This window comes from Saccopteryx leptura, chromosome 3, assembly GCF_036850995.1.
Source record: "Saccopteryx leptura isolate mSacLep1 chromosome 3, mSacLep1_pri_phased_curated, whole genome shotgun sequence".
Taxonomy (NCBI): Eukaryota; Metazoa; Chordata; class Mammalia; order Chiroptera; family Emballonuridae; genus Saccopteryx; species Saccopteryx leptura.
This window is the reverse complement of record NC_089505.1, coordinates 363502986-363527237: the sequence shown is the minus strand read 5'-3', so window position 1 is coordinate 363527237 and position 24252 is coordinate 363502986. Positions and strand designations below refer to the sequence as shown.

General features: G+C 44.9%; 2 protein-coding genes across 23 annotated transcripts in view; both read left to right on the top strand.

Moving 5' to 3' along the window:
- CYRIB (CYFIP related Rac1 interactor B) overlaps window positions 1–9712 on the top strand; it is a 151718-nt gene extending 142006 nt beyond the window's left edge. For all 22 annotated transcript variants that reach the window (XM_066379525.1, XM_066379523.1, XM_066379520.1 and 19 more), the window contains 3 exons: window positions 1376–1502; window positions 2945–3015; window positions 7360–9712. In XM_066379525.1, the coding sequence (XP_066235622.1) occupies window positions 1376–1502; window positions 2945–3015; window positions 7360–7423 (262 nt within the window). In that variant the 3' untranslated portion in view covers window positions 7424–9712. The remainder of the gene's footprint in view (window positions 1–1375; window positions 1503–2944; window positions 3016–7359) is intronic.
- Window positions 9713–11750: 2038 nt separating this feature from the next.
- Window positions 11751–24252, top strand: part of LOC136401375 (gasdermin-C-like) — a 46258-nt gene continuing 33756 nt past the window's right edge. Inside the window, exon 1 of the mRNA XM_066379509.1 lies at window positions 11751–11757. The gene's annotated coding sequence lies outside the window, so the exon portion shown is untranslated. The remainder of the gene's footprint in view (window positions 11758–24252) is intronic.

Sequence of the window (24252 nt, the reverse complement as noted above, 5' to 3'; positions counted from 1 at the left end):
CAGTCCAGTGGATGTCAGGTGCCTCCGACCCGTCGGACTAACTCAGGCTCTTGCGGGGCAAGCGGGCGGGGAGAGATGTAAAGCTCTCTGGTTTTGCTTTTCATGAACATTCTATCTCCCCGTTCAGCAGAGAACCCCACCTTCCTCTGCTGGTCCCTCTCTCTCCGTGTTGGTGCTCAGGTTGCGTTTTCTGAGCACTTGTCCGGATGCCGTTCTGGGTTTCCCGGCTCTCTCAGCCCTTCGTGGCATGTGCCAGTGTTGTCCAGCTGGGTTTGCCCATCCCAGGCAGAAAGAATCCATCCTGGGTTCCTGAGTGATAACTGGTTTCTGTAGATAACTCATTTCTGTGGAGCTTTTGATTTTCCGAAGCATTAGTATGTACTCTGTCTAATTGGAAAGCCTTGTGAGAGTGAGGCCTGGGAAGTGAAGGGGCCGGTGCCCAGCGACCCACCCCACACATGTGCCCGGATGTCTTCATCCTGGGTCTGGACGCTTTCTGCTATACCATGCAGCCTTCTGTATATACAAAACTCTTCTTTTCCCCAAATGAGAGAATAATATCGAATTTTAGAAAATTAAAATCCAGGAATGCAGTAATCTGTTCAGAGCAAGTAAACCCCTAAATGGCAGGCATACTGGCTGTATTAAGATAGTGACTTTTTTCATCATTTTAGTGATAGTGGCCTTTACTAAGTACCTATTCCCAAACTTTTACTTCGGGCTACTTTGGATTTCTCTAAAATTGTCTGCTCTCTGCCAGCAGAATGGGAAACTTATTAAGGTGCACGTAGAGACCATGAAACATAAGTGCTTACTGGTCCTCACGCCCCATGTCTGGGAATCCCAGTGCATGGAAGAAGTGGGCTTCATGTTAGCATCCCTTTTAGAGGTTAGCAGTTACATCTTCCAACATCAACTTGAGAGTTGAATCAGCTCATTCATTAAAAAAAAATTTTTTTTTGTTAAGTGAGAGGCAAGGAGGCAGAGAGATAGACACCTGCATGCACCCTGACCGGGATCCACCCAGCAAGCCCTCTATGAGGCGTTGCTCTGCCCTTCTGGGGCTGCTGCTCTGTTGCTTTGCAACTGAGCTATTTTTAGCACCTGAGGTGAAGCCATGGAGCCATCCTCAGTGCCTGGGGCAACTCTCTCAAACCCCTCAAGCCATGGCTGTGTGAGAGGAAGAGAGAAATAGAGAGAAGGGGAAGGGGAGGGGTGGAGAAGCAGATGGGCGCTTCTCCTGTGTGCCCTCACCGAGAATTGAACCCGGGACTTCCACATGCTGGGCTGATGCTCTACCACTGAGCCACCAGCCAGGGCCCAGCTTATTCATTTGTGATGTTTCTTACCTATTCATATGTTTTCTGTCCTCCAGGGAATACAGAAGCAGGTTTACAAATGAGGAGACAGTGTCATTCTGCTTGAGGGTGATGGTGGGCGTCATAATACTCTATGACCATGTACATCCAGTGGGAGCATTTGCCAAAACCTCAAAAATTGATGTAAGTGACATTGTTTTATATTATCCCCTTCAGGTTCCACAACTGACCGTCATAGGCTTTCACTGCGGGAGCTGGCAGACGCACTGTCCCGGAGCTCAGGGTCAGCGTCTGTGGGCGCTGGGCTCGGCCTCCTCTGCCCGAGAGCGTTTCTCACAGCCTGTGTACAGGTGGCTAGACTGGTGTAGGGGGACCTCCCACTCACCAGCGGTCATTTGCAATATGAGTAATCAGACATAAGAAAAACACTTTTTATTGTATATTTTCATTTCTATGACCAAAAGCCATTTCAAGCAAAAGATTGATTTCCAGATGTATGGGGTGTGGCAAAAGTAGGTTTATAGTTGTGAGTATGTGAAACAGAGTTAATTCTTGTATTATTATGTATGAACTACTGAATGCTTTTCCATATGGCCACCTGTAAGCCTGTGTTTGGCCCGCCCGGACTGTGAAACGTCAGCCAAGGTGCTCCAGTGAGAAGTCGAAGGCTGCACGGTTCCCCGCCTCCTCCGCTCATCACAGTTTGTGGCTCTGGCCAGTGTCTTGCAGTGTCTGTCCTCACCCTTTCCCGTCTGGGTCATCAGAACTAAAACCAGTGTTCGGTGAGACGCGTCTCCCAGTTTCCCTTCCGCAGCTGGGCAGGCGCTGGGCAGTTCCTCTCTTACTGACGGCCTTCATTAGTGTCCGTCGTGCGGAAAGAGAGATGAGGCGCAGGAATTCTGCATCTCCTCCCCACTTAACTGCAGAGACAGCGCTCAGGTGTAGGTGTTCTCTCCCCTGGGCTAGAGGGGAGTCTGAAGTTTCAGGCAATTAAGTAACATCATGCTGGTGAGCGGGGGAGGGGGATTTGAACCCACGTCTTCATGGCTTCCAGAGCCTGTGGCTTTCCGCCCTGCTGGCTTTTCCACAGTAGTCAGGTCCTCTTCCTTATGCCATCCTCATTGACTTGTTCCCTTTCTTCACAGCCTGTTACAAGTCCCTACCGCCATCCCCATCAGGTGGCTTCTCCCAGCGTTCAAGGCCGTCTGTGAACTCCCCGTAGGGGTTATGTCAGTTCTGCAAGATTCTTCATAGCCCTTTCATGTGGTGTACTTTATTACCTCTGGCGTGGCGGCCGCCCATCTGGAGAACTCCCCTTTTCCTTGCCAGTGTGTCTGTTTTATCCTTTAAAAGGCTGCTCAGCACACCCTTGCAAGGGGGGGTCTTCCCTCAGCTGACCCTGACTTTTCTCATTGGTATGGGTGGTGCTTCAGTCTGACTGATAAACTGAAAATAATAATACTTGGGTAGATTTTCTTTTCCTGTTTTAAGAATAATTACATTATCAGTGTGTGATTGCTTAGGAATTCTGTAGTTGTGGTGCTTGTTTAAGTATTATTATTGCAAGAGTGAATGATAGATGGGAAAATAGATGTTTCACCTTTTCTGTTTCCTTTTCTTCTTAGATGAAAGGTTGTATCAAAGTTCTTAAGGACCAGCCTCCTAATAGTGTAGAAGGTCTTCTCAATGCTCTCAGGTGCGTATATGTACGTGAACGTACAGATTAGAAAAACACGTAAGGAAGTGCTTCAGAGTGAATAGCATCAAAGGCTGTGAATGCACGTGTGCCGTCAGAAATGTAAAGATCTCATTCTGCTTATTGGTAATTTGCTTGAAATACTGGTTACTGTGTTTTTATAATGAAGTGTGTGTGTATGTTTGTGTGTGTGTGTGTGTGTAATGAGAATAGCAGCTTTGTTCCTTTGCTAAAGTATTTGGCTTTCACCTCTGTTCCTCTCAAGGCAGAGGTTGCTTGCTTACAGTGCTAGTTGTAAATGAAGTCCAGAAAACATGAAATTAAAGAAAAAGAAATTGTGAGATCTCAGTGTTTAACCACTGTTAACATTTTGGTAAATATCCTTCCAGAGTTTTTTCTTTACATTTGTATATTGTCACAGCTCTATATAATAGTTACTTTTTTTTGGGCCCTGGCCGGTTGGCTCAGCGGTAGAGTGTCGGCCTGGCGTGCGGGGGACCTGGGTTCGATTCCCGGCCAGGGCACATAGGAGAAGTGCCCATTTGCTTCTCCACCCCCACCCCTCCTTCCTCTCTGTCTCTCTCTTCCCCTCCCGCAGCCAAGGCTCCATTGGAGCAAAGATGGCCCGGGCGCTGGGGATGGCTCCTTGGCCTCTGCCCCAGGCGCTAGAGTGGCTCTGGTCACGGCAGAGTGACGCCCCGGAGGGGCAGAGCATCGCCCCCTGGTGGGCAGAGCGTCACCCCTGGTGGGCGTGCCGGGTGGATCCCGGTCGGGCGCATGCGGGAGTCTGTCTGTCTCTCCCCATTTCCAGCTTCAGAAAAATACAAAAAAGAAAAAAAAATACTTTTTTTTGTATAAAATACTTATCTTTTCACCTTAGACTTACTTGTTTTAGATATGGAAGATCCTAAGGATGCTGGGCATTTTCTCTCTCTTTTTTTTTTTTTTTGGCTTGAAACAATAGGAATGTATTCTTTCACAGTCCTGGAGGCTGGAAGCCCAAAGCCAGGGGGCTCTGCTGACCGCCTCCTCCAGCGCCTGCGGTCAGCACCGGTGGCTGGAATAGTTAAATGAAGACCCTGGCACATTGTCACGGTGTGGCTGATCTAATCTCTGTCTTGCAGAATTTTCCTGACATTAAAGATGATTGTCTCGTTACTTGATTTTTTTTGTGTTTAAACACAAATATTACATGAACATAAAAATATCTCTGTGGTGACTGTTTGAGGCCACAAACATCCGTGCTTTCCATGACGGTGCCCTCTGGTTCCCAGACAGAATAAAGCGGGTTTTGCTCCGCATGTGCCCCACACGGTTTGTGGACAGTCTTCAGTCACTCCTGGTACGTTACAAAGCAAAGTCTAGGCTGTGTCATTTAGCGGAGTGTCGCCATCAAGTAATTTTATTAAGATTGGGAAGCTGTTTGCGCAGCAACTATCTGAGTCAAAGAGGTCCATTCTAAATGAAGATCTGAACAACCTAGGGACATACTGTAACAAGAAAAAGCCCTTAAAATGTCGAGCTGTTTCAACCATATGCTTATCAAAACCTTTAGTTTTGGGAATTTTTTCCTCTGGAGGTTTTTCATTGATTTTACCAATATTTGCAGTTTTGTGCAAAAAGTGTCTCCCACTTGATCCCTTCCTGAAGACTCTCTGTGTCCCAGGTGGCCAGGTTTGTCCCCCGAGTGCTTTCTTTGTGACGGGGGAGACTCCTGAGCCAGCACCAGGCACCCCCTTTTTAACCAGTAAGAGTTCATGAAGGCTCAGAGGATTGGGTATTATTTCTGTACCTCGAAGGGATTGTGCTTCAAACAGTCATTTTATAACGCAGTTTACTTGTACTTTTCAGCATTTAAAGTTAGCTCAGTCTCTTGGACTTGAGAGTCAGGGCGAAGGCAGGCAGAGGCGGGGGGGGGGGGGCGGCAGTGGCCAGTGGCCGGGGGCAAGGTGCAGCCGGGCCGGAGCACCGGCTGGTTGTCTGTGTGAGGGAGGGGTGAGCAGGGCAGCAGGGCACCAGGGCACCGCGGCGGCCGGAGCAGCGGCCTCTTTCTTTCCAAGTAGGTTAATGGGGAGTGGAGAAGAGAACTTTTCTCTCAGTGAGCGTGTCTTCAGTTTTCTTTACTTTTCCCACACACAGGTTTGTAAGGTTGTTCTGTGTAGTGGTTGGTGTATTGCTGTTGTTACATCACTGACTTTATACTGCAGTTTTGTATTTATGACTATTTCATCTTTCCCATGGCTCTGCAGGGTAGGTGTTGGGTGTCTTCATTGTATAAATACCTTCAGGTCTTGAGAGACTAGAGGGTTACCTACTACTCAGTGTCGGAACTATGCAGCGTGCTGTGTCGTTGGGCCTTAGGTCAGCGGCGTGACTGAACGTTAGCGTGCTTTGGAATCACCTGGTGGGTAGGAGCATGCAGATAGATCCCCAGGCCACCACCTCCAGGGAGCCTCTTCATGAGGTCTTTGTTTCGGGAACAGAGCCCTCAGCAGATGTAGACGACGTGGTTCTTTGGGGAGGAGCGCTCCCAGCACGTCAGCCTGGCCCCACTGCGCTTCTCGCTTCTCGCTTCTCGGAGCCGAGATGAAGAAAGGGCTTCGTCCACCCGGAAATGCTGTGCCCATGCTCGTCTTTACACCTGCACACAGTGCAACACATTTTTGTTGAATCATTTTCTTTTTCAGGAAATAACTAATTAATGTATTAGATATGCTCACTCCTGCTTCCTCAGATAGTTTTTTTTAGAGCCAGTAGTATCAATAAATAACCAAAAACATTTAAAGGGAGAATAATTATACACAGAGAGGTATGTTCCTTATTTTGAATGCTTTTCTGTAGTAATTATATAGTTCCTTCAGCTTACAGTGGTTAAGAGAAAATGACATGTCATGTCCGCATTTTATGGGTGGAGAAATAGAACCAGATGCCTCTGCTCATACAAGAGAAAGAAAGCTGGACTGGGAGTCACAGTTCAGGGCTAGATAATTGCCTTCTTCGTTAGGTTCAGGAGTAAAGGGAGCCCTGTTCGGGTAGCTCAGCTGGTTGGAGCCTTGTCCTGATCCTCAGGGTTGTGGGTTCGAGTCCCAGTAGGACACATACAAGAATCAACCACAAGTACATAAATCAGTGAAACAACAAGTCAGTGTTTCTTTCTCCTCTCTCTCTAAAAAAAATTAATAAATATTTTTTAAAAAGAGTACAGGTAAAAGTTGCTTCTCTTCAGTAGCAAAGCCCTATGCACTTGGAAAAAGAGTTTGTGCACAGAGTGAAGAAATACCGTGCACGTTCACACGTTATTGTCGTGTACTCTAGATGTTATGGCCTTTTCTTGATAAAACAGTGTGGTGATGCAACACCCCTCTGGGCTGGTCTGTCCACGGTCGGTCTCTGTCGGCGCTGAGGATGCTGGGAGCTCATGATCGCACCCTCAGCCAGAGTGAGCCTGGGTCTGGGGAGAAGGCACTCACAACTCTTGGAGTGTCGCAGTACATGCTGAGTAGTATATTTTCAACTGCTGTGCAGCAGAAATTTTGTTGTGTACATTACTTGGCTGTTTCCACTATCAGGTTGGATAAGGCAGTAGTCGGCAAACTCATTCATCACCAGAGCCAAATATCAACAGTACAACAATTGAAGTTTCTTTTGAGAGCCAAATGTTTTAAACTTAAACTATATAGGTAGGTACATTCCTTATCGAGGTAGCGCCTGCACGTGGTATTTTGTGGAAGAGCCACACTCAAGGGGCCAAACAGCCGCATGTGGCTTGTGAGCTGCAGTTTGCCGACCACTGGGATAAGGGAAAGGGAGAATTCTTATTTCCTGGTGCCATAGGATTATGTGTAAGTTCTATAATGCTTTATATGGCCCTGGGAAATAAAACAGATGCTACATCGCCTATCACTTAGTGTAAATACTCCTTTATGGATTTTTCTTTCAGCTGGGTGCTTCCCTTCTTATCTTTCTAATGTGCAAGTGCTAATTGAGCACCTGTTATGTGTGGGGCACTTTGTTGTCTGTCCGGTGATAGGAGAACAATTTGGAAGTGAAATTGTAGAGAGTTGAAGTAAAATTTTAGAGAGTTTATCAGCATATATTCGTCTCTTCACCTCTGTAAGCATTTATTTGAGTCCAGATAGTTCTTCAGTTTTTAAATCGATTTGAACGAACCTAGCAAGAATGGAGGTTAAGGCCGTGGGAGCCGAGCAGGCCGAGTGCTGGGCTGGGACGGCCCGTGTCTGAGGGGGGAGTATCTTGCCAGCGCTCAGCTTGTCATGATCATAGAGCCTGATGAGATCGTGTTTGCTGTTTCATTTCCTCAAACTGGTGTTTTTTCACGTTTAGGTACACAACAAAACATTTGAATGATGAGACTACCTCCAAGCAAATTAAATCCATGCTGCAATAACACTTCCCGGCCGAGCACCTGCTGTCAGCGGAACAGGACTCTGCAGTGACTGGGAATGCACAGTTTTTTAGTGATTGCAATTACTCTCATTTACTCTGGCTTTTTATTTCTTTCCTCTGTTCCTCTTCCTTCTTTTTTAATCATGTTCTTGTTCTGAAGACTTCTTTTCTGTGCCAAAATCAGTGAAGTTCCACCCTGGAGGGACACAGCCTCTCCCACCGGCCACCTAAGGCAGCTAATCATGCATTGCATTGGGGTCTCTACTGAGAACAATTCTGTGACTTGAACTAAATATTTTTAAATGTGGATTTTTTTTGAAAACTAATATTTAATATTGCTTCTCCTGCATGGCAACATTGCCTATTCTGCTATTTAAAAACCCTCGGTGACTTTATTTTCTACTGCCGCCTTTTTCCTGTGCAGCCACATGAAAATGTTTAAATTAACTGTGTTGTACAAATGGTACCCAACACAGACTTTTTTTAAATTAGTCAGACTTTTGTTTAAAGTTTTAAGTTTGCATTTTGACTTTTTTTGTAAGGATGTATGTTGTGTGTTTAACATTTATTAACTAACGTTAAAAACTGTGATGTGTGCGTAGAGTATTACGTATGCATGTTCATGTTTAAAGAATGGCTGTTGGTAAAATAAAAATCAGCTTTCATTTTTCTAAATGTGGCTTGGTTTCCTGAGCTTTGGTTTTAGGCTTTTAAAGCCTTCCCGTGTATGTTTTTATGAAATGCATCTACACACGACATAATTTCCCATCGATGAGGACAGCTCTGGGTCTTCGGAGTCGCATTTTTCTTTATTATTATTGTCTGTGCATATCCAGTTTTAATTGCTTTTAAAGTATTGCTAAGTGCGGGAAGAGCAGCGATGCTGTCGTGAACCAGACTCTGTTCTTGCTTCACTCTCGCGTGGATGTAGTGGCAGGAAAGCCCCGTGGTTGCACGGCGTGCGCTTCCCGGGAGCGCGAGCGTAGCAGCAGGGAGCGGAGGGCGGAGGGAAGAGCACCCCTGCGTCCTGGGGGAGAGGGAGTGTGAGCAGGGCCAGGAGACGCTGAGGCGGATCGCAGGCGTGGGAGAAGACCGGCATGTGTGTTACTATAAGGTCCTAAAACCTTAACTGTGAAATCTCAGTGATGTGCTGGTGGGGAGGCGCTGCTTAAAGGTTGCCTAGTCCAAGCCTGCTGGTGACTTAAGGAGACAGTCTGAGCTCCGATGCTGCTAAAAGGGTTAACTGGGGAAGAGACTCCTCGGAGGCTCCCATCAAACTGGACGTCCTTGTGCCAGACGAGGAGCCCATGACCCTGGTGGAGTCCCTGCCAGCTCTCCGGCCTGCAGCCTCCAGCTCCCACTCTCCGTTCCCATCCCTCCCCCCCTCAGCTGGCCTCAGCCACGGGCTGTTTAGATATTGCACACAGTGTCACATGTCCATAACTCGGGTCTGGTGGCCCCCGAGTCTGTCATCTTCCTCATGTTCCTCTGACAAACAGTGTCTCTTATCTTTCGAGGACCACCTTGTGCCACCTCCTTCATGAAGCCTTCAGGATAATATCAGCCACATCCTTCTAGGCACCTTCTGAGAGTATTGCCAGGGGTTAAATTGTGAGCCCCCAGAGGTGTACCCACCCGCAACCTGAAAATGTGACCTTATTGGGAAAAGGGTGTTTGCAGACGGATCAGTTCCGTGGTTAAGCCCACCCTGGGTCAGAGCGTGCTCTAAATCCAGCGTCAGCTCCGTGTATGAGGAAGGAGGGGCAGAGGTCGAGCGATCTATCCGCAAGCCCAGGAACCAGGAACTGCTGGCTGCCACAGCCACAGGCCGGATTCTCCGCGGCCTCCGGGCACAGCCAGCCCTGCTGACTCCACGTTTCTGCTTTCCAGGACTGACAGGATGCATTTCTGCTGTTTTAAGGCTTCCCTAAGAATTTGATAGTTCTCTCCTGGAACAGCTGCGGTATTGAACTGAGAACCCGGGAGGAGAGCCGTGGTGGGTGTTCCTTCAGGGTCCTGAGGTTCTCGCCCCATAGCTGGATCTCAGGCGGTGCCAAGGGAGTACTTGAGTGGCGTGGGTGAGTGTGAACAGGAGCGGCACAGCCAGACCCCGGTGACACTGCGCCCAGGAGAGCCGACTGGTCTGCGGCCCGACGCCTGTGAACTAGGGGGAGTCTTTACATTTTTAAAAGGTTGAAAAAAATCAAAAGAAGACTATTCTGTGGCACGTGTCAAGTATATGAAATTCAAATTCCCCGGTGTCCTTAAATAAAAGTCCATTGGCACACAGGCTTCCTCGTTTGTGTCTGTTATTTTTGGCTATTCTGCACCACAACAGTGGAATGGGATTCTGTGGCTGTGGCCATACGGCCCTCAGAGGGGAGAACATTTACTGTCCGGCCCTTGACAGAGTTTGCTGGCCCCTCCTTCAGTTACAAGAGCAGGTTAATGTGAGAACCCTGTGTGATAGAAACAAGGGCTCAGTGTGATAAAAGGAGTCACCTGTACCACCAGGAAGTATTTAATTTGGGGAACTAATATTTGCCATACAGGTTGGCCAAATAACGCAAAGCATCTCACAGGCCAGGTCTAATGTCGGTTCTCATTATCCCTAGAATAAAAGGTTTTGGGGCGGGCCGTGGGCTTTTCAGGAGAGAGCGCCAGATTTAATCAGCGGTCTCTGTCCTGCTGGCCACTGGAGGAGGGAGGGTGCCATCCTCTGTGTCGGTCCATCTGTGCTTACTAAGCCACCCCCGCCACCCTCTTCTTACCTCTAAACAGCATCCTAGGCCACCGGCCTTGTGCCCTTCCCAACAAAGTGTCCACTGCGTCCTGTCTTCCACCAATGATGGCCGTGACCATCTTGACCACCACCGTGTTTCTAACTGGACGAGTCGAACTTTTTAGTCAGCTGTTTTCTCACTTCAGAGATTTGGATTTACTGACCTGTGGTGGCGCAGTGGGATAAAGCGTTGACCTGGGTGTGCTGAGGTCGCCAGTTCAAAACCCTGGGCTTACCTGGTCAAGGCACATATGGGAGTTGATGCTTCCAGCTCCTCCCCCCTTCTCTCTCTGTCTCTCCTCTCTCTCTCTCTCTCTCTCTGTCTCTCCCTCTCCTCTCTAAAATGAATAAAAAAAAAAACATTTGGATTTAAAATGCACTCTAATTCTTTTAAGGTTACTCCACGTATTCTTGACTTGTTATAAGAATAATTAGCATTTGTGCTCAAACCCAAGCCTTCTGAGTTGAAATGACATTCCAGTTCCATTGGAGATCGCAGTGGCCACCATTGCATAAGTGCTTATTAAGTAACCCCTTACAGCGCTAACTTCAAAATCTTTTAAGTACATCGTGGTCGTAGCAGAGGTAAAGATCTGCGGGTTAAGGCTCGGGAAATTTGAGCCATGTCAGTCCTGTGGAACTATTCCTCCTCATCAGCAAAGTGGGAGATCTGAGACAGGTGTCTTAGGTTTGATTCCTTGAACTAGCACATGTCTGATGCACAGGGTGGGGCAGAGGTAGGTTTTCCAGTCGTCCAAATGGAAAGTAAGAAATAATAATACAAGAATAAACTTTTGTGTACTCACAACTGTAAACCTACTCTGGCCCACCCTTATGTTGTCAGCAAAAGGCAGCAGTGGCGTGGACAGTTCACAAGACTTCAGAGTCAGTGGACTTGAGGCTAACTAACCCAATGAGACTTTGAAGGAATCTTGTGCGTCCTCGCTTATTAAACAGGATATTCCAATGACCTAGCTCTCCACAGTGGCCCCGGGGATTAGGCGATTTGATACCCATGATGTCCTGTGCACCTCCCAAGTGCCCAGTGTCCAGCCTCTTACCACCATCATGCCATTTGACTTTTAACAGCCATGTGGCCTTTCTCAGGTATTGTCTCCATGGACACGTGCTGTTTTCTGTTTATCCCAGAGGAGTCCACAGCGACAACTCGAACTACTCTCCTCAGTCTTGTGAGGCCGTTGGGCAAAGCTGCACGATGTTTACGAGCCCTTTAGAGATTCTGTAACTGGTTCATAAGACTTGCTGTGTGGCAGCCCCCGTTTTCTCAACAGACAGGCGGTTAACTGTGGAATTGAAACTAAAACTAGCAACACAGATATTTTCAAAGCTGAGCTCCAGTGTGGTGATGCCTTGCTGTGGTGAGTGTGTTCACGACCATGACAGTGTCTTCAATATTTAGTAAGTACCTGCCCAGGGCCCACCTAGACTGTGTTCTGGGACTTCAAATAGGTGCCTGGTGGGGTCTTCATGGAGGAGGAGGAGAGCAGCGGTTTCTGGGTGTATGAAGAGGGCATTCGGGCAGAGGAAGCCACGTAAGTCAGAACAGATGTGGGCACATACTCTCCCAAATGTGGCCTGAATATATGTACTGACACAAAACAAGATCTTTCAAGTACTGTTTTTTTGAAAAAAAATTCCTGAACTGTGGTGGTATTTTCAAATGATTCTAACATCTGATGTCTTGTAAATACCCTTTGTTTTTCTTCCTGGATTTTCACTTTGTCCCACATGTTCTGAAATGTCAAAAAAAATGTGTTTTATAGGGGCCCATATTCATCCATTTTTCAGGCTCAAGATGGGCTCTTTAAGTCTCAAAACTCATAGTCTGGTTAAGCGAGGTTTTCTTAAATTGCTTTGACAACTTCCTCTCCGTGTGTGTGTGCGCGCGCGCGTGTGTGCGTGTGTGTGCGCGCGCGTGTGTGCGTGTGTGTGCGCGCGCGCGCGCTCTTTTGAGAACTTGCTGTATCCACATGTTGGGCTTCATGAACAGCTCTTCTAAATTTATCTTTTCTCTCATATTTTTTATCTTGTGACTTTTTGCTCTATTTTGGGGAAAATTTCCTCAACTTTATCTCCTAATCTTTTTGTTGACTTTTTATTTCTGTTATAGCTTTTATTTCTAAGAAGTGTTTTGTTCTCTTGATGTTGCTTTTAAAATATGTAGGAACCTATTGTTGCCAGCATTGACTTGATTCCAAATCAAAACATATAAGGAGGCTACAGGAAAGAAAATGATAAGTTATATCCCTGATGATCGTAGATATAAAAACCCTCAACAAAAATTAGCACACTGAATCCAACAATACATTAAAAAGATCATACACCAGGGTAAGGTGGGATATGTTCCAGGGATACAAGGATGGTTCAACATCGGCAAGTCAGTGTGATACACATTAACGAGATGATGAAAGATAAATCTCCATAGATGCAGAATATACACTTGATGTGAAGATTAGAGATAAATGTCTGGCAAAGTGACAAATTTATCGTCACTCTCTTTAGTTGTACATTTTTAAAATCTGTATGGTTGGTGTCCCCACACTAAAGCTAAGTCTGTGGAGTGGGGACTTAATCTTCCTAACCTTGACATCCCCAGCACTAGAATGGAGACGTTCTGTAGAAAATGTAGACTCAGCCTGGCCTGTGGTGGCGCAGTGGATAGAGCATTGACCTGGAAGGCTGAGGTCTCAGGTTTAAAACTCTGTGCTTACCCGATCAAGGTACATAACGACCAACAATCAATGGACAATTAAAGAGAAGCAACTATGAGTCGATACTTCTTGCCCTCCTCCCCCGCCGTAAAATCAATAAATAAAAGAAAAGAAAAAAGAAAATGTAGACCCAAAACCTAGAGACTGTAGCTGGCTGATGGCTGGGTCAGCGAGGGGAAGGCTCGGAGAAGCTTGACTTGTTCTGTATAAGAAAAAGGGAGACGGAATGTGGGAGAGAGAGCAGAAACACAGAAATTTGTAAGATCTGGGAGGGGAGGGGAGGAGAGAAGGGAGACAAAGAAGCAGAAGTGAGTCAGGAAGGGGCTCGGAGGGACAGAGAGACGACGTCTCTATGGAAACTGCTAAACAAAGCTAACCCGAAAAGATAATTATTGGAGACTTCAAGAGAATTATATGTGCTTGCCCGACCAGTGGTGGCACAGTGGGGATCAGTCAGGACACTGAGGTCCCCAGTATGAAACCCCAAGGTCTTCGGCTTGAGTGTGGGCTTGCCAGCTTGATTGTGGGGTTGCTGCCTTGAGCACAAGGTCATTGACATGATTGCAAGGTCATGGCTTGAAGTCCAAGGTTGCTGTATTGAGACCCCTGGTATCAACATGATCCTGAGGTCACTGGCTTAAAGCCCAAACTCTGCTGGCTTGAGCCCAAGGTTGCTTGTTTAAGCAAGGGTTAACTGGCCAGCCTTGAGCCCCCTGTCAAGGCACGTATGAGAAGCAATCAATGAACAACTAAAGTCCAGCAACTTCAAGTTGGTGCTTCTCATCTTTCTCTTCCCTTTCTCTCCCTTTCTGTCTCTTTCTCTGTTTCAAATCAATTTTAAAAAGAAAGAGAATTTATCTAAAAAAAAAACAAAGAGCCCTGGCCGGTTGGCTCAGCCATAGAGCGTCGGCCTGGCGTGCGGGGGACCCGGGTTCGATTCCCGGCCAGGGCACATAGGAGAAGCGCCCATTTACTTCTCCACCCCCCCCCCCCCTTCCTCTCTGTCTCTCTCTTCCCCTCCCACAGCCAAGGCTCCATTGGAGCAAAGATGGCCCGGGCGCTGGGGATGGCTCCTTGGCCTCTGCCCCAGGCGCTAGAGTGGCTCTGGTCGAGGCAGAGCGACGCCCCCTGGTGGGCAGAGCTTCGCCCCTGGTGGGCGTGCCGGGTGGATCCCGGTCGGGCGCATGTGGGAGTCTGTCTGACTGTCTCTCCCGTTTCCAGCTTCAGAAAAATACAAAAAAAAAAAAAACCAAAGAAAGTAAATAACATGTGCTGGGCAGTGGCCACCTGCACCTCAGTCTCCCCTGAAATCCTAAGTAAGCTGACATCGCTGACTCTGAGGCATGGAGAGCTCCCCGTGACGTCGCAGACACAGGAGACTGCTGTGTGAGATGTGTCAGGAGGTGGGAGCTGTCTCCCCGCTTCAGGAGGGAGATGGAGTGTGTTCTCAGGGTCCCCACATTGCTGCTTCCCCAACAAGAGGCTGTTCTTGGTGTAGGAGGACCAGGGTGCTTCTCTGCTGCTGCACGTTTGCTGCTCCGGACTGTCCCGTTTACATCCCTCAGGGAGGATGTTGGTGCTCCAGGAGGGAGAGCCAGGGAATGGGACAGGGAAGCTGCAGGCTGTTCATGATCATCTTGGTTCTAAGCTAAGATGGACCCAAACCCCTCAGGCTTCCCTGGACTCACATAACTCATCCCAAACAGTTCAGATGAGTTCTCTTTGGCTTCTAGAATGTTTGAGAGTCAGGGCAGGGTCCTCAGAACGCTGGCGTGTTGTGCAGTGGTATATACGTAAATACAAAATGTGCGTTGGCCCTTTAAGAAGGTACCTGCGTCTCTGGTTTCTTTGCAGGCAAACCCTGCTTTTCAAGGCCAGGTGTCATGTGGGTGCCTCTTCCTGGCTCTGGTGCGCTGAGGGGGGTTAGGCTTTGCATGTAGCCCCTCTTGTATCACGAAGAACTCCACCTACAGCTGAGACAGCCCTCTTGTTGAGTCCAGCCCGGCAATGGTTGTGCACGAGAGGGAGGAGATGCAGGACCCAAGAATAAACACACAAGACATACATAGAGAAAAGATGGGTACAGGGGACTCCCGCCTCTAGGACTGAGAGCCCAGATCTCTGCAGACTCATTGTATTTATTTGTTTCTCTCTTCAGTAAGCAAGTTAGCAGAGCATAGGCTCAGGAGCAGAGAAGGATGATTGACTAAAACCTTGCAGCTCTGCAGGAAAGTGTTCAAAGGTTCAGAAGCTTCCATTAAACAATCTTATCAGTGCTTGCTGGGCCAGCGTTCTGTCCCTGCAGGACTTGACCTTGAAATGAGCCTTCCCCTCATTTCCAAGTCCTCACCAAAGACTTGTCTCAGGGCAGCTTTCTAATCTCCAGCCACCCTCCTCATGTCCTCCTTTTTGTTTTTGTAAAGATTAACAGAGAGAAAGATGGTTCGGTGGTTGTAGTGGAAGGTAAATAGCAAGCATAGAGAGAAACAGGTTTTCAGGGGTTACAGGCATGTTTGTATTTTGTAAAAGTTCTTTAGCACAACTGGTAAGGTGTTTCAAAGTGTCCCAGGGGATGTCAGGCGCTCCCTGAGTGCTTGGGAGCGATTTAGGCGTCCTTTCCTGGGTTCATTTCCGGAGATGGATTCATTATCGGCTCTGGATCTGTGGAACCGGGTTGCTTTCTAGGGCTAATTCCAGTTCATGGTGAGGCTTCACGTTCCTGTTCCTTGCTGGTACTCTAACAGGGCCTGTTGATGACAAAATTGGAAAATACCCTCACCTCCAAGCAAGTAATTTGAGCGGATGCTGCCACTTAGGGCCAGCTAATATATCCCGGTACAATAGAGAGGCTTAGGCCATTGCTCGGCTGGTATAAAATGCCTCTTGGCTGCAGTAAGTCCAGATGAGGAAATATTCAAAAAATTAAGAGTAAACGATTAAGGTGACCAATTCTCCTCCTATAGGGAGGACAGTACTTCTTTTGTAAGTCTCATCCTCCCTCAAAAAATGTCCTCCTTGCCTAACCAGGCGGTGGTGCAGTGGATAGAGCGTCGGACTGGGATGCAGAGGACCCAGGTTCGGGACCCCGAGGTCGCCAGCTTGGGCGCGGGCTCATCTGGTTTGAGCAGAATCCCACCAGCTTGAACCCAAGGTCGCTGGTTCCAGCGGGGGGTTACTCGGTCTGCTGAGGGCCCCCGGTCAGGGCACATATGGGAAAGCAATCAAACAACTAAGGTGTTGCAACGCGCAATGAAAAACTAATGATGGATGCTTCTCATTTCTCTCCGTTCCTGTCTGTCTGTCCCTGTCTATCCCTCTCTCTGATTCATTCTCTGTCTCTGTAAAAAAAACCCAAAAAAACAAAAAACAACAAATAAAAAATGTCCTCCTACATGTCCTCTTTTTTGATATTGGAAGACTAATCTGTAAATGTCCGTATTCAATCGATGCAGAGTCAATCTATTGCATGTGATGTGACGTATTTGTATTTGACATGACTATTCGTCAAGGATCAGTACACTGCGGCAAGATGCTATCATGAGACGCATGCGCTCCGCATGGGAGACCTTGAGAGAGCGTGCCATATAATGAGCACACAAATGGCTTTGTGTACTTCTTACTGAAACATGACATGGCACATATGACATTGTAGACTCACGATTATTTCTTTCTCAGTAAATATTCAATCATAGATAGGTAAGCACAATTCATGTGAAATTTAATATGAAGGATATTTCTTGTTCAGATATTTCCAGTATATTGCTACAAGATGATACATTGACAAAAAAAAATTCATTCAATAGAAAAGTATTAATTTAGATAATATTATCTAAATGAGTACTTTCTTCTTACAATTATTATTAAAAATTAATAGGCATGTAAGCATAATTACAATATAAAATATTACAAGTGTTTTTATTATGTATTTATCATATTATAGTATATTATTGTTGCAATGAATAAAATGTTTCTTTTATTTACGATATTGTTTTCTTCAATTAATTTTTGTCCTCCTTTTCATTGTAAAAAAAGTTGGTGGCCCTGGCCGGTTGGCTCAGCGGTAGAGCGTCGGCCTGGCGTATGGGGGACCCGGGTTCGATTCCCGGCCAGGGCACATGGGAGAGGCGCCCATTTGCTTCTCCACTCCCCCCTCCTTCCTCTCTGTCTCTTTCTTCCCCTCCAGCAGCCAGGGCTCCATTGGAGCGGAGATGGCCCGGGCGCTGGGGATGGCTCCTTGGCCTCTGCCCCAGGTGCTGGAGTGGCTCTGGTCATGGCGGAGCAATGCCCCAGAGGGGCAGAGCATTGCCCCCTGGTGGGCGTGCCGGGTGGATCCCGGTCGGGTGCATGCGGGAGTCTGTCTGACTGTCTCTCCCCGTTTCCAGCTTCAGAAAAATACAAAAAAAAAAAAAGTTGGTCACCTGAAAAAAATGCCTTATAAAATTGTTCTTGTGGGGTGAATCTCTCCTCCTGGAGCCCCCTTTTTTGTTTGTAAAGATAGAATTTTAAGGTGAGAATGTTCAATAGAGGCCTGTCCTGTTGGATTATAAGGACATCCGTAACATTTTTAACATTCCAGTTTTGCAAAGCTATTTGGAATGTCTCAGAAGTATAGTAAGGGCCGTTGTCTGTTTTAATTACTTCAGGGCAGTCAAGAATGTTTATGGACTCTAAGAGCTGAGAAATAGCATGACATGCTGCTTCTTGGTAGCAGGTGTAGCATGAATCATACCTGAATGGGACTCTATACAATAAAGAAAGGAGTTCATAACCATTTCTTTTGCTTATTTACATTACATGGCTATAGTAGAGATAGCTCTTCTCTAAGGAGGGAGCCCTTTTCTTACTGAAATCAAATTGCTGACTAAAACATTTGATATGTCTGTGATGATCTTTATGTTCTTGAATTAAAATTTTATGTAAACTTGATTTTAGTAATAAAAACTTGAAACCTATTGAGACAATATCCAATTAGACCCAGAAATCCTTTAAGCTACTTTGTTTTTGAAAGATGGGATTCCTTTAAGTTTTCAGGGTTAATTAGTAGCCAATTTTTAAAAATCTTTTTAAATTTATTATTATTATTATTATTTTACAGAGACAGAGAGAGAGTCAGAGAGAGGAAGAGAGGGATAGATAGGAACAGACAGACAGGAACAGAGAGAGATGAGAAGCATCAATTATCAGTTTTTTGTTGCGACACCTTAGTTGTTCATTGATTGCTTTCTCATATGTGCCTTGACCGGGGGGCTACAGCAGACTGAGTAACCCCTTGCTCGAGCCAGCAACCTTGGGCTCAAGCTCGTGAGCCTTGCTCAAATCAGATGAGCCCGTGCTCAAGCTGGCGACCTCAAGATTTCGAACCTGAGTCCTCCGCATCCCAGTCCGACGCTCTATCCACTGCGCCACCACCTGGTCAGGCAGTAGCCAATTTTTAAATGTGAGATATACCAAGTATTTTATTTAAGGTAGAGAATTAGAGCTTGTCCTAGAGCATCAAGTATTTTATTTATGGATCGGATTAGAATGAAATCTGAAAAATTCAGCACTATTTAAATCAGTTTTTAGTATTTAAGACAATAGGTGGGACTCTCTGTATATCCCTGGCGTTATTGTTTATACTTGTAACCTTCCCAGGTGAAAGCAATATGTCATTTTATAGACATATTTAAACAGGTATTATATGATTTTATTATTATTGAAAAACACTGGCAATTCACAGGAATAGTTGGTAATAGATTATGTGGATTTTTGGGAATAACTTTTATTTATAGTGTTAAGATTTTGTATAAATTTATTTTACTGGAAAGCTAGAATTACAAGGGCTTGTACATAGAATTATAATATTTTAAAAGTAATTTAAAGGGAAATGCCCTTCCATAGTTCTTAGACAACTATATGCTTACTTTTGTTTTTAATATTATGTATAAATATATTTTAAATTTTATTTGTTTTTAATAATTTTAAGGTGACCTGACATTTTACAATAAAAAGACTCCTATTTGGGTGCTCTACAATCCCGAGCCATATGTCCCTTCCCACACTTAAGACAGGATGACCTAGTCATCATTGGTGAAGTTTGAGCTAAGTAAATTCTGTTGTTTGGCTCCTAGAAACCATTAAATATATTACAGTGGTACCTTGAGATATGAGTTTAATTCTTTCTGTAACTGAGCTCGTAAGTCGGTCAAGTCATATATCAAATTTCTCCCATTTAAAATAACTGAAATAGATTTAATCCATTTCAGTCCTGTGAAACATCCCCAAACCATCCTAAATTATGAAAAAAGACATGTTTTTAATTAAGAAATACACATGTATACTTTACCAATGCATAACAAAATATATGAAATAAAAAAAAAGTGTTATTTAGTACTGTATTCTTACCTTGGAGACAGACGAGTGCGGCTAACGGAGGTGAATGGCAGAGGAGGAGGGAGGGAGGAAGGGATGCAGGCACTGTAGACACGTAAACTAAAACTGCACTTTCTTAACACTAAATGTAAACTAAAACTGCATTTTCTTTACTTTAAACAAAACTAAAACTGCACTTTCTGTACTTAAAATGAAATCACAAAAACTTAATTGTAAAAAAATGCACTTTCTTAACTTTAAACTTAACCTAAGCTTAACATTACATATTTTTCATTTAATCATCACCTGTTTTTGCCTTTTTGGCTGCACTTTCGGCACTTTTACTTGCAGGACTTTTGAATAAAAATCTATTCGAAGAGGTTTGCTTTTGCCTGCCTTTTAAAATGTTACGGAAATATGACAAGTGTCATTAAAAAGTGCTGAAGCATGACCAGTTGAAACTTTTTCTGGCTGTTTCTTTTCAATGAAATTTGAAAGCTTCTCCCACATTGCCAGCATGTCTTTAATTTCACTTGTAGAAATCACTTCCTCCAATTCTACCTCCTCCTCACTACTAATCTCTTGCAGAAGCTCCGTATATTGCATTATCTGTAGCTCCTTCAACTCATCTGTAGCTCCTTCAACTCCTCAATTGCGAGCTCCTCCTCATGTTCCTCGACGAGCTCGTTTACGTCACCCTCATCTACTTCCAGACCCATCGACTTTCTGAGGGACACAATCTCCTCCAACGCTTCTACCTCGGTCTCGGTCTCTGGTTTGAATCCTTCGAAGTCCCTGTCTGTAACAACATCAGGCCATAACTTTTTCCATGCCGAGTTCAAGGTTTTTCTTGTAACCTCTTGCCATGCCAAGTCAATAATGCGTAAATATATCACCATGTTGTAGTGATCTTTCCAAAACTCTCGAAAGGTTAGAATTGTATTCTCAGTCACCTCAAAGCAGCAGTGGACCAAGTACTTGTGTAAAGCTTTTTTAAGTTGGAAATGACCTGCTGATCCATAGGTTGCAAGATTGAAGTCGTGTTGGGTGGGAGGTAGAGGACGTTCACAAATTTGAACTCATCGGGAATTTCATCTTTCAGACCAGATGGGTAGGTTGGAGCATTTTCAAGGATTAGTAATGCTTTCATTGGGAGTTTATTTTCTTGAAGATATTTCTTCACTACATGACCAAAGACAAGATTTACCCATTCAATAAAAGACTGCCACGTAACCCATGCCCTAGCATTGGCACACCACATAACCTGCAGTTTTTCTTTAAGAATCTTGTGAGTCCTAAAGGCTTGAGGATTTTCAGAATGATACACTAGCAGTGGCTTTATTTTATAGTCGCCGCTAGCATTTGCACACAATGCAAGGGTCAGACGGTCCTTCATGGGTTTATGGCCTGGCAGCTTCTTCTCCTCTGCATTGATGAAAGTCCTCTGAGGCATTTTTTTCCAAAACAATCCTGTTTCATCACAGTTGAACACTTGTTGGGGGATGTAGCCTTCCTTTGCTATAAGCATAGCAAAACGTGTGATATACTCCTCAGCTGCCTTAACGTCAGCACTCGCAGCTTCACCATGCCTCACCACCGAGTGGATGCCAGATCTCTTCTTGAAATTTTCAAACCAGCCATGACTTGCCTTAAACGTATCTTCTGCTACCTCTTTTGAGGTTAATGGTTCTTTCTTCAAGTCGCATTAAATAATACGTGCCTTTTTGCATATTACAGTCTCCGTCACTGTATCTCCTGCCAGCTTTTTCTCTTTCACCCACACGAGCGGAAGCTTCTCCATTTCTTCATGGATATTTGTCCTTAATTGGGACAGAATTGTAGTTCCTTTTGCTGGATTTGCACTTTTGATGGCATCCTTTTGTTTAAGGATGGTACAAATTGTAGATGTATTGTGGTCGTACAGCCTTGCCAGTTCAATCACTTATACACCATACTCATGTTTTTCTGTTATTTCTTGCTTCTATCAATATCATTCTCTTCTTCTTCTCACCACTGTCCTTTACACTCTCTTTCTTCGGCCCCATGATAGCACACAAAAAGTTAGTAAAAAATGCAAAAATGATGCAAGAACAAGTACAACACATGAGATTTCACTTAATTCTGTGGCTTACACATGAGAAAGAATGAGATGCTGGTGTTGTGCTGCCAATACTGAACCCATGTGCCAACTAGCGGCAACTTCCTGAATCATGACTCATATCTCGGAATTTTTCTCGGATCTCAAACAAAAATACGGGCCGAGACGCAGCTCGTATCTTAAAAAATTGTATATTGGTCTGCTCGTATCTCAAGGTACCACTGTATTTGGAAAAGGTCAGAATAGCTAGAATTAAATATTGCAACAGTTAAATTTTAAATTTCTTTGTGAATCCATCAGGGTCCTAGATAAAATCAGGAAAATCTTTCATTAGGTTAATTCTATTATACAATTGATGGTTCCTTTTTACCTGAAACCAGCTTTTTTTTAAAGGGAACTGCTAGAATTTTTGAATTATTCCTGCTTGAATTTCTATTCTTATTTTCCCTAGGTCAGTCAGGACTGGTAGGAGAGGTGGCCAAGATAGAAGAGGAAGGAAGAGGGGAGGAGAAGGAAGAGTCTGGACAAGGAAGGTCAGATAGCAAATAGTGGAGAAGCTGTAGAAGGAGGGGAATGGGGGCTTAGCATTCATTACCTTCAAAGGCCTTCACTACTTCAGAGACAGTCTCTCAATTTTTTTTCCAAAATATTTATCTGTGCTTCTCCCAGAAGCCTTTATTTCTAGTCAACATCTGCTTTACATTGATTTAATATTAATTTTAGAGTTGGCATTTTCTAATTAAGCACACAGGAAAAAAATCACTTTGGAAGGATTACAAATTCCCCACTTTTGGCTACTTCAAGGTGAAATTTTTCCATTTCAGTGTAGTAAAGTACCAAAGAGGAAAAGTCAGGCTTCTTGCAAAAGCTTTCTGGCTTGCAAGGATGACTGGGTCATTTAGTTTAACTATAGAATAAAGGTTATCTGAAGAACTTCCTTTCCTTTTCAATAGGAGACAATGTTTGCATGCCCCACACTGATTTTAACTCTCCCTCCCTTCCTGGAGTCCTGAGAGTAACATATACCTCTAGGCAAAGGGAGGGGAGATAGACACTAAAAGACTTGTGAATGTCTTTGATATGTAAAACAACATCACTATTGTGTTACCTTGAAACTTTTAATGTTTTTATAGATCCCCTAGACAAATGTTATAAGCTTGTTAATGATTGTGTCATGCTCCACCTCCTTTTCCCCCAACCTGTATGTGGTCAAGGCTATATAACTAGCCTTAGAGCTATATTCGGCACTGCACAATTTAGGTCAGCTATACCCTGTGTTAGTCATATGCAGCAGCTTAATCAATAAATCTCCTCTTAAAAGTTCTTCTGTATCCTGCCTTGGTGTCTCTACGTAAACCCATGGAATGCTAATTTACAACATCAATAGATACTTGCAACTTAACCTGCAGGATTATTATTGGGGGGGCTGGTGTGCTTGGGGCTTCTTGGCCTTAAAGGTATGATTGCCCATGTTAATTTTAGGGTTTTTTTGTATATCTGAAGAATCTGAACAAATTTCTAAGGATATTGTATAGTGGGTTCAAGGGAGCTACTTGTGGGTTGAGCTCTGTAAAGCCAGAAGCCAGGGCCGGGGCCACTATCACAGCAGCCCGGCCCATGCAGGTTCTCATTGGAGTCGGACAGTCGGTAAAGAAACCATGGAGCCAAAAACTGGTGGGCCATAGCCTTTAATCTAGCTTGCACCCGGCGGGCAAGTAAAAATACACACTGGGCTCCAAAACCCAGTCACACTCAGTGCTCACAAAGCCACTGACTTATCCGGGTTTCCTAGAATCAAAGGTTTCTAGCTCACCAGCCTTCTTCTCCTCAGTTCCCCATCTTCTTCCTTATCCCAGATACAAACTCTACACAAACTGGCATCTCACTCAGCACTCCGCCATCTTGGCTGCTTCTCCTGGCCTCCTCCACGTGGCCTCCTTTAGCTGCTGGCTCTACTCTCTCCGCTCTCTCATGCTAACCTCAGGAACCAAGAGCCAAACTCCCGCTCCGTTCCCATTTTATAGTGTAGAAATCCAAACCCTTAATCCAATATACATAATAGGGAAGTCTCTTAATACAAAGTCACTTCTCTGAGGCATGATAGGATTGTACCGCCCTACATCAAAAAGGGTAGGAAAGGCTTAATCCCAAAACCAAGCCCCAGGCTAAAGGATTCTGCCTGCCTTTAGCCCACCCCAACACACATTAATATCACCTGGGCAACGGCCTCTTTAACAAAGTGAGCATAATACATTTTATCTGCCCAACAAGCTCCAAGGGAATTTTACTTCTCAAGTTATCTTGAAACCTCTTTTGTGTCTCAGTTTCTCTCCCTGGCTGAGTGATACAGCGTGAGGACTCTGAGCACTAAGTAACCAGCCTCCACGGATGAGTCAATTTTTTAATTACAGTTGAATTTGTAAGTCCCTGTGAAGCAACCTACACATCATGAGAAATGCCCTCACAATACCTCCACAGAGATTCTTAGTCCCCTAAGAATACTCAAGATTTGAATGGGAGAGAGGAAGAGTCCCTTATTTTCAGAGCTGAACAAGTCCAGGCTCTCATTTATCCAGCAAAGGTTTTCTTTGTTCAGACTCACAGTTAAGTAGTTCTAGTTGAAAAAGGCCAAAATTAAAAACCAGCCATACATTATTTATCCTGCTGTTTCACAGACTTCACTGCAGTTTTACACACAAACAAGACAATTCCAGTACAGAGACATGATCATGACACATAAATAAATCTGATTGATCCTAATAGCGGAGTTGCTACTTGGCCCCCAACTCCAAAGACAATGAACACAGAGTATAGCAATCAGCATGGTAAGACCTTATAGAGTACAAACTAAAGAAACCAGCTTAGGA